Raw genomic sequence first — 14,065 nt, 5'->3', positions numbered from 1 at the left:
GCGTCTAATGCTCGACCAAGTGGCCATGCAGCGGCCTACCAGGGGTGGCAGCCATAGCGGTTCAGGGCTCACTCTATCCAACTCAGCAAGCATGGAAAAAGATCGAGCTTGACGACAGATTCTGGAAAAGTTTTTATACACCTTATCATGGCTGACCACTAATACTACAACAAGACACCTGCACACAAGCAAACGTTCCGCCTCGCGTCCATAAGCCCCGAGCCTGCGATCGAATATGCTCCCGCACTCGATTCGATTGACACGCGTCAAATGCCGTACTACTCGTCATCTAGAGCGAATTCTTCGTCGTCAGGATCGGTCAAGCTCCACAGCATCTTGTCCTCCTCAGCGCGACGCTCGTCCTCGGCATCCAGCTCACGATCGCCAATCTTGCCTGGATACCCAGGTGCCAGAAGCTTGTCGAACAGAATCCGCCCACCGACCGCAACATCGTCACTAGCTTTCGCTCGCGAGACAGCGCGCTGCTCTTCGTGGTCGAGGTTGTCGGTAATAAATGCAGGCAGGGGTGGAATGTAGTGCCTGAACTGATGGGTACACCGACTAGTCTGATGGCCCAAGCGATACTGCTTACTACGGAAGCGCTTGTTCTCAGGACCAGGAGCTTTCGCGCAAATGTCACACTCGATCGTCTCCTTTACAGGGCACGCGTCGGCGTCATGCACGTCTGCCTTTTCGCAGTACCAACAGAACTGAGCAGTGCCCCACGTCTGCGGTGGGATGGTCTTCTTCTCCTCAGCAAGATCGGTCCAGATATCGTTGATGGAACGGCCGGCGATGGTGCAGTCTAAAGGGAATTGATTGCAAGGCGTGCCCGGATACAGTACTGGGAAAAGGACAACGAGAAAGAACAGTGTCGTCTCATACACCGCATCGTTTGAGCTGTTGTGTAGCCATATGTTGCTTGTGTCGATTTGGAACCCACGAAGAAGCTCGACGAACCTCGGCAAGCTCTCACCGCGTTCTTTGTCTGGGACAGCGACAATACCGGCGTGGCTCGCCAGTGCCCCAAGCGATCGGATCGTAAGAACAATGCTGTCCAGCTTAGCCACGTTAAGGTTCCATTGCTCCTTCAGTTGGCGCTCATCATTGTTCAGACCTTGGCCAAAGAAGATCACTGGCCTCTTCGAGCCATCGTCGCAGCGCTGGTTATCGAGGAACTGGATCAGGACTGCTTGGGCCTCAGATTTCGTAACGAAACGCGTTTGACAAAACCTTGGGTTCAGCTCAGTATCGCCGAAAGGGATACCAAACTTGTCTTTCCCCTTGTTGCGCATGTGACACGTCTCCACGATGCGTAGGTGATGTACCGCGAAGTTTCGAATTAGATTCTCGAAATCGCTTGGAATCTTGCAGCCACGAAGCTTCTTCATTGGGAATACGACGAGACCGCTCTCGTTGATTATCTCCATTGGCTTGTCGGGAGGTTGGTTGTACCATTCGAGGTCTAGACAAACTCCCAGCGTGTCGTCCCACTTTGCCGGTGCGCCTGGGATTGGAGTAGTGCTGAAGCTGCGCACGAGGTCAAGAGCTTTGCGACCCTTGCAGAAAGCCTTGACACCCTCAAGAGTGTTGGGAAATGTTGTGGTAGTCGAAGCCATATTGAGTGCTCGCGGCTTGGGGCTTTGACAGTCAATCTAGGTTACAGAATCATTTGAGGCTTTACATACCTCTATATATTCGGAGATGGGGAAGTAGTAACTCGAGGACTACTATCTGACGACCCTGATACAGATCACACAATTTTTGCGTTTCGATATAATGTCTATCAATCGAGGAGTCGAGTTGAGCTTCGCCACGATGGTCTTTTGGAGCAGAAAGCAATGTTTATATATTGGTAAAGGAGAGCAGCCTGGGATCTAGCGCGTGAAATGCCGGGAGAAAGAGTCAATCGCATCAGTGACGACATATGCAGCGTGTGCCCCCCAGACAACGGAAAACATATTCATTGCCCCCGTTGACTACCTCACTGGGCCGACACAGAGTGCTGAAGATGGACTTGCAAAGTTAGTGTCGACATCGAGCAACTAAATACCGAAAGCATTCAAGCAGGCGGCAAACCAGCTGTTCGCTTGATAGTACTTGCAAGCCAAAGGCTGGATGGTGACAAGCTTTGGGTAGGCACTGGACAATTGACTTTTGCTACTGCTTGGATGTCTGCGAACATGCTTCTGAGTCGTTGCGTGCCCTGCAGAAATGTTTCGAGCTCAGTGTTGTTCATCTTTGCATTAGCAGTACAAGGGATATATGGTCCTGGAAACGGCGTTCAAAGACGTTCCCACTGCTCGAGAGTTCCATAACCTTTATCAGTGTTGTCAACTGATCTTCTTGCAAGCATGCCTCACGTAAATTCCTCCCCCGTTGACTTGCCAAGCTGCCTTATGTGCCCACATGCTAAGGCTCAACCAACTTCTCCAACACCTCATTCATAGCCCTGTCCGCCTCGCCCATCCTAGCCTCGTTATCCTCTCCGGGAAGCTGCCATGACAGACTGTTCTGTAACCTCTCCCAGAACTCCAAGTAATCCCTCATTGGCCCCTCTAGCACGGTCTCAACCTCATCCGCCGGAGTCTCAGCGCTGACCTGGCGAAGTTGTGCTGAGATATCGAGGAGGAGCCGGATCATGTGCTGAGAATACAGGTCGATCATGATAGGCGGTGCGGCGAGGGCTAGTGACGTCGGCTCGTGGCGCGCACCGAATCGGTCGGGGTCTAGAGACAGGTCCTTCTCCTTGAGTATGTAGTCCTTGGCGAGGCTGAGCTTGCTGCGCAGCATCCCGTGGTATTTGGCCTCTTCGTCGGGACCGAAGTTGGCAAAGTCAGGTGCCTCGTTGGTTTTGGCGTCGACGAGCGTTGCGACAGTGAGCTTTAAGTGCTTGAACCCGTTATCTTGTTGGTTGAATGCGACTCTTGAATCGGTGTTGCGGCCACCCCCAACCTGACCGGAGACCCAATGGCGGCGGAAGTCATCGTGGGCGAATGCGAGAGCGGTTTTGTCCTTGTCGTTGACGCCGATTTTGCGGGTGCGTACGGGCATTGTGGGTGTAGCTGGGGTTCAAATTTGCGGTCGCGGTAGGAGTATGAGAGGGAGCAAATGATCGAGTGATTTCACGACTGCGACCTCGCCGTAGAAGTGGCTAGAAAGCGGGGGTGCACACAGGCAGCATCAAGGCAACGAGGGCAGTGTTTGGTGCAGAGCTTGGAGTGTTGGTGAGCACGGGCCGCGAGTCGCATTCACTACCGTATCGTCACAAGTTCCTCTTATCAAACAATTGGTAGAGCTACAGACTGGGCACATGGAATGTACTACTCCGTGCGCTCTCTATCTAGAACAAATCATCTAGGTAGTCTGAGCTGTCCGGACATCCAATATGGACCACTAGGCCACCAAGAGCCTGCCCTGCCTCTAACATCTTTTCCGCTTCCTCTAAAGCAGACTCGGTGGCATCACTTAATTGCCTGGTTTCATCGTCATACGCGACAACCTCCATCCGTTGCGGATCATACTGTCCTTTGTGGTAGTAGCTGATACCACTCTTACGAAGACGTCTTAGTAGACCAAATAGTGCCATGGTCTCTCCTTCGATGATCATAGGGAATGTTGTAGTTTCGGAAATGCGGATCTTGTACCGAAAGTCGTCTTTTACTGGGTTGCATGCTTCCATCAATCCATCGCCCTTTTGATCTTCAATTTCGTCGGGGTCTGCAATGCACCAGTTACCATCTTCATAAGGATCGTAAGCGATGTGCGAAAGCTCCCACATCATCAGCTTGATACCTTGTGCGCTGATATACACATGCGGCTCACAGGACTGTCGAGCGGCCGATGGCAGCGACTGAAAGATGATCCGTGAGGGTCTCCACGACGCCATACAAATGTTGAAGGATTCTTTCGACTTTGGGTCCTGAAATATCCTTCTCTTCTCTCTAGCGTAGCGGAAGATGTCACGACCAATCTGTCTACTGTATATGAACGCAGCTTGCTGTGCGAAGGCGTTGGCAAAATCTTCCCTCGTCATCATTCGCGCCATTTTAGCGTTTCTGCAGGTGCACGGCGAATCGACGAGAGTGTTGGAGTTTGCTGTGTTGTAGGCTTCGTGAAGTTCCTTTTGTGGGTTGTCTTGGTGCCAATCAGGCTGGTTTTCATCCTCGTGGGTATGCTTGCGTTTCAGGCCAACGACGGGGGGCGGGATATATGAGTGCGATTCTGGTTCATCGTGCGCAAACTCCGGAACACCTTGTGGTGTCGCATCCGATGGAACATGGTCTGCAATTTCCTTGGGCTCCGCATGCGCTGTGTCGTCATCGTTCGCTGGAGTGGGGTCATAGCTATCTTCTTTCCTTACTTCTGGTACTTCCTCACTGGGAGTTGACTGTAGTACTGTAGAAGCTGCAAGATCCAGATTCTTCTCCTTCCGTACTTTGACGTGAGCCAGTAGAGCCTCGATTATTGCATCTGCGGATGTCTTCGGGGCCTGTAGAGATTTGATGTCGTACCCATCGTCCTTTAGCAACTTCAATCGTTCGATGTTGTTGGCTTTCTGCTTCCACGTCTTTTTATCCCAGACTTTGTCCAAGCTCAGCCCCTTGTGAGCGATGCCTTTACATGCTTTCTCTTCCCAGATATGATCTTCTGGCGAGAGTTTCGCGCATGGATGTGTTTGTGAGATGACAGGAGCCGCCTTAGGTGGGTCAGTGGCTGGCACAGGCAGACTGCGGGCGAGAACATCGGAGTGCAAACTTATCGGCGTTAAAGGTAAAGGAGGCACGAGGTGCTCGGGGCTGTTTGCTTCCTGGGTGCTAGAGACATCATTTCTCGCGCGCATCCGCTCAATGATGTCTTCATCTGGGTGTTGATAGTTTGAACCATTGGCAAGCGCTTGCGCACGGCAAAGCTGATCGATGGTAAGATCTTTCGGCCTACTGTTTTCCGTATCCAACGCATGGTTGATACAGCGAGGCTCAAAGGCGACAAAGCGATTAGTCTTTTGTGAACGCTGGTGAATCCTCCTGTCGATGCAATGCATCTTATACGAAGCAAGTCTTATGACGGTGATTAGTGTCTCGTAAAAGTGCAAGAATGGTTTTCGGTACCGGTTTGCTATACAAGTACTGTTTAGCACTTTTCCAAACTGACGTACTTGGATGAAACTGGGTGGTTCTTCCGTGCAGGACAAGAAGGCCAGCCAAAGAAGTAGAGCCGAATGGTTGTGCAGGGAGTGAGAGATCACCGGGGGGTGTAGTCCGCGCCCGTAGTTATACAGAAAGCAGGTACATCTTGTGGGGCACATCGCTTTCCCTCCACGTCGTGTGACATAATCTTTGGCGCGTGTGAGTGACGCTGGATAGCTTTCACCCGGTTGAATCGCCACGATGTTCGTGAAGAAAGCTGGGTGAGAAGCGGATCGAAGAAGACCAGTAGGGCGCAGCTGCAGGCCGAGCTCTAGTATGTAGCATGTGTGAAAGATCAATAGTAAAGCCGCCGTAGTGAATATACCGGATCCATATCCTTACACTAACAGTCAGACGCATTGTAGAGTGCAGTAGCAAACGAAGAAAGCTCCAAGTGAAATGCGCCGTTCTAGACTGGACGACAGAGTTGAATGTATGTTGTGAGTAAGATGTAGCAGCCTTTTGTCAGCGAGGCCATATTGTACTGATTTCATCGCGACGAACAAACTCTGATATTTCAAGATTCCGAGCTCGCAAAGCAAACCTTCTCATGTGAATAACACCCACCTAGATTCGGGAAGCTTCCGGAAAGGCATTGATAAAATGAGATAGGACTCTAGTTCTCGTGGCCACGCTTGAGGCTCGAGCCGCCATAGTGGAACGAGATGACAATAAGACCGCTTGTTCGACGTCACGGGTGACAGAACCATTAAGAAGATGCGCAGCAGAGATCCCTGGAAGGAGCAGACTGCTCGTTCGTTGTTGAACGTAGAGTGTTGGAGTAAGCACGCGTCAGATGAATTCTGCAGTAGTGCTGCTCTGGCCAAGGACTGACGCGTTGTTCGGGCAAGCAGCTAAGGGGCCTCGTCACATATTCCAGTCGCAGTGTAACCGAACATTCGCTTTTCTTCGCGGGGCATAGTTTCCGAGATGGCGCTGATGGCGCTGATGGTGTAGGTGATTGAATTCGGTGGGTGTGACAGATACGAAGTCTGGGCGGGCGAACTTCGGAACCGAGCGCGTGGGCGACGTGACACACTAACTTTAGTGGCGTCATTCACCCAACCTCCTTGAATTCAAACACGTCTTTCCTCCTGACATCATTCCTTCCAGTCTGACTGCCCTGCTCTAGTCTTATCGAGACATCGCCGGACGAATACATAGGCTCTGTCTCGCTTTCAGCCCACGTGTCTTTCAGATCCCGGTTCGACCACCTCACGCCGTCCATTCGCGACAATATGTCTCGCGACCTTTCTGAGTCCACTCGGCAAGTACATGCTTACTTATCGATTCGTCCTGCATTCTCTACATCGCGTTCGCTTTCAATGAGGTGTACGTCCATCGCGCCATTACCTCCACGCTCACCGTCTCCTCGTCTTCGCCATCGTGTCATCTTGTTCAATGTTATCAGTTGCATGGTCATTCCTGTACATCGAAGATACCTTCAATGCGAGTAGACGTTCGATCGATCTTTGGTGCCGCTTATGCGCGCATCCGTGTGTGCTCATGTCTCCATCCGTTTGTTATCGCGCAGTCACGTGACAAGGCGCTTGCTGCCTCCAGGGCAGGCTGCTTGCTATTGGCTGTCCGTGCTAGCACAATCACCTCTATCAGCACAATCAGCTGTACCGATACTACATTGTTGTAAACACCGACCCCGTCCTCCCCTCGCTGCAGCGGACTGGCAATGGCCGCGCCTGGCAGCAACCGCTATGCGATGTTCGCGAGTGCAGACAGCAGCGAAACTCCTGTCCGCAGTCCCGCTATTGACCATTCTCAAAACCCATTCCTCAACCAGATTGCCGATGACTCGATGCCATGGCAAGAGGTCAAGAAGCGCGGCGCCCCTGCAGTACAGCCGGCACCACCGGTTCGACGCTCTCCGCAGGTGCTGAATGACCGCACCAAGGCTATCCTCAACCGCCCACGCGCCCAGCAAGGGCAAGATCGCATCGTCTCGGGCTCAACGGACAACACACCCGAAAAAGCATACGATCCACACGAGAACTGGTGTGGCGTCTGCTCGTACAAGTTCGCCAACAAAGCTGCACTGCTCAGTCACATTAAGCAGAGCGTCGGACACGAAAACTATTGCAACCTCTGCAAGCGCGTCTTCGTGGACCGCAATGGTCTCAAAAACCACGTCGACAATGCAGCGAACCATGAAGTTCATTGCAACCTTTGTCTCTCCGCTTTCAAGGATGACTGGGCTCTCAAGAACCACTTCGAGAATAACTACAGCGTCGGCCATGAGTGGGTGTGTCTTACTTGCCTGCTCGGCTTCAACACTCGCGCTGAGTTGGAGCGACATCTTCAAACCGCTGCAAAGCATACGTGGTGCGGAACATGCCAGCGCCGATTTCGCAATCAGGATGAACGGGATGCACATTGGGAACAAACGAACAGTAAGTGGTCTGAGAGATTCTAAGTTGCGAGCTCGTGTCTTTTTGCCTGGTCAGAGCATTCATTCTCTTGTTCAACGATTACTTCACCTTGAGGACTTGACTGACCAAGGTAAGGACATAAGCATTGCTTACAACCAGGTTGCGACTTCGATGGGCCAGACGAGTCCACGCTTGCACGGCATCTCAAGTGTGACCACTTCCAGTGCGAAGGCTGCAAGCGCATACTACCGAGCTTTACCAAGCTTACGCAACACTACGAGAGCTGTGCATTCGCGCTTGCCTGCCCCCAATGCGGCGAGCACTGTGCTGGAAAGACCCAACTGGGTATTCACCTCGAGAACTGTTTCCTTTGCGAGGAATGTGGCTTCCACACTCACCACGAGGGCAACTACCACATTGTGAGTGATCTGCCACGCGACTGACTCACGACTGCCACGCTGACAACACACCAGCACATGACTAAGCACAGGTCCGCTGACATTGGCTGTTGGGCCTGCGAGGCGCCGATGCGCACCTACTCCAGTCTCATCAATCACTTGGAGTCAGGCAAGTGCCCCAACTTCAACGACCCGGCACTTCTTACGCGCTGTCTCGGAAAGTGGTGGTACTCAGCGCTTTACATGGATCTCGATATGCATGCGTCCATTCGCATAGGCCGCGTCGATATCCGCGAGGTACAGCGTTGGTCGGCAGCTGGTGACCTTCACCCTTTTGTGTGTCGTGACGAGGGATGTGGAAAGGTCTTTGGTCATCTGAGTTCGCTGGTATTGCACTGTGAGAGTCAGGCTTGCGGCTGGGGTGTCGATCGCCTGAACATGCCTGGGCTGGAGAAGGAGTTCAAGCACACGTGTCTTCGGAGGGATAGTGCCACCGCCTAGGAGAGTGCAACCTCCGATAGTAGTGGAGATGCTCGAGGATCGACATGGAACGCGGAGGACAGTCATTCGTTCTGTCCCATCTATAATACTTGAGCTACGCCAGAATGTGCTCGCTCAACACGCAAGGCTCAGTCGTCTGCTTCATAACATACCATGACGGCTTAATTGACTCACATTCCATGACTGTATTGGCTCGTTCAACGTGTATCTGACTACCACATCGGGCGCACTATTGCATCGATTACTACACAGCCAAAAGATGCGAACTAGAAATCCAGCTGGGTCTAGTTACAGTGTGACGAGCTTATTCGACTGCTCTCTTGACCATTTGAACGCTTCATGACACATGGCACGCGTAACTTTCTGTCAGCACCTTGTCACAGTCCTACCGCCTCCGCTCACCCGTCTCGCTGCCTTTGCCCTCTAGACGCCCAGTGATCCTCTTCTCGAACTCATCAGGATGAAGCGTCCTGCCTGTCTTGTCCCTGAATCGCCAGCTGACCCTATTCCATACCATTGAGCAATCTTGTTGTAAGATGCGAGCGACTAGACGCAAGTCATCGGCGGAGAAAGTATCGTCGGGTTTTACTTCGAGTTCGAGAGGACGAGCGGCGATAGGACGGGCGTTATTGTTGTTGTTGTTGTTGCCGTTGCTGGTATTGGGCTGAGCGGGCGCCCGCGGAGGCATTTGGTTTGAAGGGGCTTTCTGCCTTGAAGCTTTCGCACCTCCGGCACCGCCGCCGGTGTTGTTTTTCTGGTTGTTGTTCGTCCCTTTACTCCTGTTGTTTCCACCGATATTGTCCCAGCTCGCGGCAGCATCATTCGCGCCGTCTCCACCACCCGTAGTGGCGCCAGTGCCCCATCCAACTTGGGTTTCCCAAGCATTCGTACCGGTACCTGCAGCATCTCCCCCAGCGAAGTCCCAGTTTGCAGTACCGCCCCACGTATCGGGTGCTTTGTCACCAGAATTGTTCTTGTCATCACACTCGTCTTTGCTGTTACCCGTATCTTCTCCAAACGTGGCACCAAATATCCCACCATCATCCACTGTTTCCTCTTTCTTCGTATCATCCTTCTTAGTATTCCCACCATTCTGATTTGCGTGCTTCCCCTTCTTCCCTTTCTTACCCCCACCCCCTTTCTCGACCTCGTTAGCTGTCCATCCGTCCGGTCTGAGCTCTTTGAGACGGTCCTGACAACTCTTTTTGGTCTTGCCACTGATCTCTTGAAGAACCTCAGCCCAACTCTTTGAATCCACGGTTTTCATCTGTAGGAGCTTTTCATCCTGCTCTTTTGTCCATACATCTGACTCGCCGTCCTTCTTGCTATCATCTTGTGGGGGTATGTTGTTCTCTGGGGCAGTCGTTGTGTTCCAAGCATCTGCGGGGTCATCTTTCTTCTCATTTTTGTCGTCGCCACCTGTAGCATCCGGAGTAGGGTCCCAGGTGACTGCCACAGGATCACTTGCGTCATTGCCCAATTCCTGCACGACCCATGCATCACCTTTGTTACTTGAGGCCTTCTTCGAGCTCGACTTCTTCGATTCGCTCTTTGCATTGGCGTCACCCCACCCATTACCAGCCCAAAGGTCGTCTCCATTGGCGGCGGGCTTGGTAGAAGCTGGTTTCTTCGGGGTGCCTTTCGCGCCTGCTAGCTCCTTTGCCGGCCGCTGTTCAGAAGGTACCTTCGCAAGGCTGGCTGCAGTGAGTCGTGGTTTACCGGTGCCTGTGAGTCTGCCTTTTCGTCCGTCACTCGCGGTCCACTCTACGATGCGACCAGGAGTAGACATCTGATGTTAATTAGCTTACAAGCTCCGTCATGGTACTCAATGGGGGCAGTCACTATGTTAGCAGTTTGACTGGGCTTTCTAGGTTGCGGCGGAGGCGGAGATGCGGGTGGCTTTACTTCCTTGTACGGCTTGTCACTAAAGCCTAGGATGTATGCCATGGACACCCTACGCGGAGCGCCATTTGCATCCGTCATCCTGGTAGCTTGGAGGTGCAGGCGCTGAATTCGAAGTGCGGGCGTTGACGCCGCGCGTGAGAACGGGCGCGGTCTGTAAGCGACGGTGATGAAAGCTCCACGCGGAGACGAGCGGCAATTAGAGTGAATAAATTAAGCTGAGATTGAGCACGCAAGAAAGAGGTGCTGGTGTTGCGGGGGCTGGTGTGGGAGCGGACTGACGGTTGTCTTGGCGACAAACAGATCAGTTCAGAACCTTTGAACTTGGACGACAGGAGAAGAGTACATGACGGAACGATAGCCGAATCAGAAGAAAGGACATTATCCTGCGAACTACCCACGCAGAAGCAAGCAAGAGGACAACGAAGAGGATATTTCGTGAAAGATACATGGGTGTTGCCTTTCGCCCGAACTGGTAGACGTAAATATCCAGGTTACCAGCGATCCGAGCAGCCCTATCGCGACAATTCATCCCCGTGGTCCTCAGCTGTACCTTGATGTTGTGTATTAGTGCGTAGTAGTAATCGGGTTGCGGATGTCAGCGCATGCAGACTGCACATCGAATCGCGAAATTATCCTGTCATCTACTGATTCCTAACAGATTAAAACAAACGCTGTATCGCATGGATTCACTAGGAAGGCTGTGAGCGAACAACAATATTGCGGGGTGTAGGACAGAGCAGGACGCCGTTCGAAGGAAGTCGAGACGGAGCCGTGGCTGACTAATCTGAACGCTAACGTTCTGGGCCCTTGCATTGCGGGCAAGCTGGCATCTCCGTGTACGTAGCTTGGCGCTCGACGAAACATCGAATTCGACACGACAGAGCAGCATCACCATACACCCGCCATGCTGTTCCCATCTTTCGCCATTCTCGCTGCGGCGAGCAGCTTGCTGTCATTCGCGACGGCGCACAACATCCAAATGAAGGCCCACCAGCGCGAATGCTTCCACGAGTCCCTCCACAAGGACGACAAGATGACAGTCACGTTCCAAGTCGGCGACCGGGAGTTTGGCGGCAGCGGAAACTTGGAGATTGATTTCTGGGTGCGTCAATGAGACTCCAATTCTGCCTCCAAACCACATAGCTGACTATTTATCTACAGATCGAGACGCCCTCTCGAAGCTACCAAGTCCACGAACGCGGCGTATCCTCCGGCGATCACTCCTTCGACGCCAAAGAAGACGGCAAATACACATACTGCTTCAACAACGAGCACTGGGGCGCGAACACGAAGGAGGTCTCGTTCAACGTGCACGGCATTGTCTATGTCCCTGAATCGGAAGCCCCCCAAGACCCATTGGAGAAGGAGGGTGAGGAACTACACTGGATAGTTGGGAGAGGACAGTGCTGACAGAAACAGTGCGAACAATGTCGGAACTTGTTTCCCAGGTCAAGGACGAGCAGAGCTACATCATCGTGCGCGAGCGCGTACACAGGAATACTGCTGAGAGCACGAACGCGCGCATCAAGTGGTGGAGCATCTTCCAGTTGATGGTACTCATCGGCCAGGGGTTCTTCCAGGTGTGGTGGCTCAAACGGTTCTTTGAGGTAACCAACACCCGTGCATCCTATAATCATTCCAACAGTACTCAACTAATCCCGTCTACAGGTCAAGCGTGTTGTTTAGCTTTCCCTCTTCTCTCCCACGAGCTGCGTGCGGCGCAACATCTCTAGTTTTTGCCGCTAGTCTACGCACTTTGTCTCGATTCTTCTGGCGTTGGAAGCGTTGAATAAGCACAGGAAAAGGCGGGAGTATGGTGGTTACTTTATGACTCATCAGCGAGATCTGGGTAAGATTACATTTTCATATGCAGAGTTCATCCAGTTCGCTCTATGTTCCACGGGTCTGCTTCTGCCTACGAAGCTTGGCACGTATTGACCCGACTAAAATCTGGTTTGGGTCAGCTGATTCGAAGACAGCCTGGCACCTTGAGAAGAAGATCATTCTAGTGGTTGATGAAGACAGGTTCCGTGAATGTTAGTGTGGTTAGCCCCCCTCAACGTATTACTGAATCATTCACCACTATTGCTTCCATCTGCGGCATTTCTATATAAAGGTGCTCATATATCACTTCATGTTGATAAACTTCTACCTCTACCTCGATGTTGCCAGCTCGTTTTTCAACCCTTCGTTTGTCATTAATCTCCTGATCCATCTCATTACGTCAACAACAGAACAGTCAGGCAGCGACGTTGCAGCCTCAACGTGGTCAATCCGCCACTTTGTGCGCGTCTCTATCCGCAGTTGTCGGGTGAAGACGGGAGACACGTCGCGAATTGGCACTGTCGGTGTACTCCCTTGTGTTGTCGGGGTAGCGTGCCTTCTATCACTGGTCGCTGCTGCCTCCCATACGACCGTCACCACGAGCAACGGCAGTATAAATAGTCAACAACCCCCGCCCGCCTCCTCCAACACCAAATATGAGCCCCTCGATTCAACCTGCTGCAAGTACACCAGATGAACCCTTCACAACATGGCGCGCCTTCCGGCTGGCCTCAGGCTATGAGCTTGGATGACGTGCATGACGCTGCATCCACGCGCAAAGACTCGATGGCTACCTTTGGCGCTCCCTCTCCACAAACAACTGCGGCAAGTACTTTCATCTCAACTCCTCTTTCCCCTGAGCCCGAAGTTCTCCACCAACCGCAACATCGGTACAACGTGCCTGTACCACATTGGGCGAACAGGCAACGACCACCTACTCCGCCCCTTCACCACCTCGACGATGTGCGCCAACATGATCCTGCGAAACCATTGCGAGGCCCGTATACATCGCCTTACAGCACATTTGCACCAGCATACATTCATCCCTCAGTATCGAACATCCAGGGTTATCCGTCACAACGAACTGTCGCTCCACCCTTACTAGTATGTATCCCTTGCTATCACGCCAACCTAGGGAAAATCTGAACAGGTCTGGAGCCTACATCGACGTTAGGGCACCTACCTTGCAGGTTCCCATGCTGATGTAGGCTGCAGACCTGTCCAGTTTTTTCCCTTGTATGAGGTGCTTTGCTTTGCCAACGCAGTGTTGAGACATCTTACTATTCGTGCTAACAGCTTGACAGAAGGCGCCCTCTATCCAGCATTGGCCAACTCACAACCTTAGCATGGTAGATGCACAGAGCAAGAAGAAGCAGGACGAGTACAAAAGAAAGGGCGAGGTAGCGAGGAGAAAGACAGTTTCCGCCCAAGCCTCAGCGCCGCAGTACGAACTGATCAAGGAGCCTACAACGATGCCTCGCAAACGCAAGGCTTCAATTATTGACGACTTGACAACTACACCTGCACCTCCTCCTCGCTTTAGACGTCTTCTTCCGGGTTCACCCAAACCAAAGCATGGGCAGCAACAGAGCTTCACAAGCAGCCCAGTGGTAAACCACCACCCGACTCCTCATCTACCGGGCCCCATGTACTACATCGATCCGCGGCAGTATCACCCACCACCGTATATTTCTCCCTACCCACAGTATCAAGAACCGGTTCATGCGCGACCCTTAGCTTACATGCCTCAACATCAACCGCATACGCCCGCAGCACCTCCACCGCCGCCTCCCAAGATTGTCCACCCTGAGACTATACCCCAAGATATCACAAGCACCTACGACGAGTACAGGTGGCCGGTCGT

General features: G+C 52.5%; 6 protein-coding genes across 6 annotated transcripts; 2 read left to right on the top strand and 4 right to left on the bottom strand.

Annotated features, from left to right (window-relative positions):
- Positions 1-278: 278 nt before the first annotated feature.
- J4E78_000975 (uncharacterized protein) lies at positions 279-1,619 on the bottom strand (the record flags this gene model as incomplete). Its single annotated transcript, XM_049361636.1, has 1 exon — positions 279-1,619. The coding sequence occupies one exon, from the start codon at positions 1,617-1,619 to the stop codon at positions 279-281; it is 1,341 nt and encodes a 446-aa protein (XP_049226919.1).
- A 793-nt stretch (positions 1,620-2,412) lies between these two features.
- On the bottom strand, positions 2,413-3,054 carry J4E78_000974 (uncharacterized protein; the record flags this gene model as incomplete). Its single annotated transcript, XM_049361635.1, has 1 exon — positions 2,413-3,054. The coding sequence occupies one exon, from the start codon at positions 3,052-3,054 to the stop codon at positions 2,413-2,415; it is 642 nt and encodes a 213-aa protein (XP_049226918.1).
- A 289-nt stretch (positions 3,055-3,343) lies between these two features.
- On the bottom strand, positions 3,344-4,962 carry J4E78_000973 (uncharacterized protein; the record flags this gene model as incomplete). The annotated part of the gene is made up of 2 exons (XM_049361634.1): positions 3,344-4,863; positions 4,959-4,962. 2 exons carry the CDS (start codon positions 4,960-4,962, stop codon positions 3,344-3,346), a joined length of 1,524 nt encoding a protein of 507 aa, XP_049226917.1.
- A 1,914-nt stretch (positions 4,963-6,876) lies between these two features.
- Positions 6,877-8,072, top strand: J4E78_000972 (uncharacterized protein; the record flags this gene model as incomplete). Its single annotated transcript, XM_049361633.1, has 3 exons — positions 6,877-7,594; positions 7,733-7,992; positions 8,064-8,072. The coding sequence occupies 3 exons, from the start codon at positions 6,877-6,879 to the stop codon at positions 8,070-8,072; spliced, it is 987 nt and encodes a 328-aa protein (XP_049226916.1).
- Positions 8,073-8,857: 785 nt separating this feature from the next.
- J4E78_000971 (uncharacterized protein) lies at positions 8,858-10,261 on the bottom strand (the record flags this gene model as incomplete). Its single annotated transcript, XM_049361632.1, has 1 exon — positions 8,858-10,261. One exon carries the CDS (start codon positions 10,259-10,261, stop codon positions 8,858-8,860), a length of 1,404 nt encoding a protein of 467 aa, XP_049226915.1.
- A 1,020-nt stretch (positions 10,262-11,281) lies between these two features.
- J4E78_000970 (uncharacterized protein) lies at positions 11,282-11,984 on the top strand (the record flags this gene model as incomplete). The annotated part of the gene is made up of 3 exons (XM_049361631.1): positions 11,282-11,479; positions 11,539-11,746; positions 11,797-11,984. Coding segments are annotated over 3 exons (594 nt in total), but the record flags the coding sequence as incomplete, so codon positions are not given.
- Between the last annotated feature and the right edge of the window lie 2,081 nt (positions 11,985-14,065).

Source organism: Alternaria triticimaculans, assembly GCF_023758025.1.
Source record: "Alternaria triticimaculans strain BMP 0046 chromosome Unknown scaffold_1, whole genome shotgun sequence".
Lineage (NCBI taxonomy): Eukaryota > Fungi > Ascomycota > Dothideomycetes > Pleosporales > Pleosporaceae > Alternaria > Alternaria triticimaculans.
This window is presented reverse-complemented; position numbering and strand designations above follow the sequence as displayed.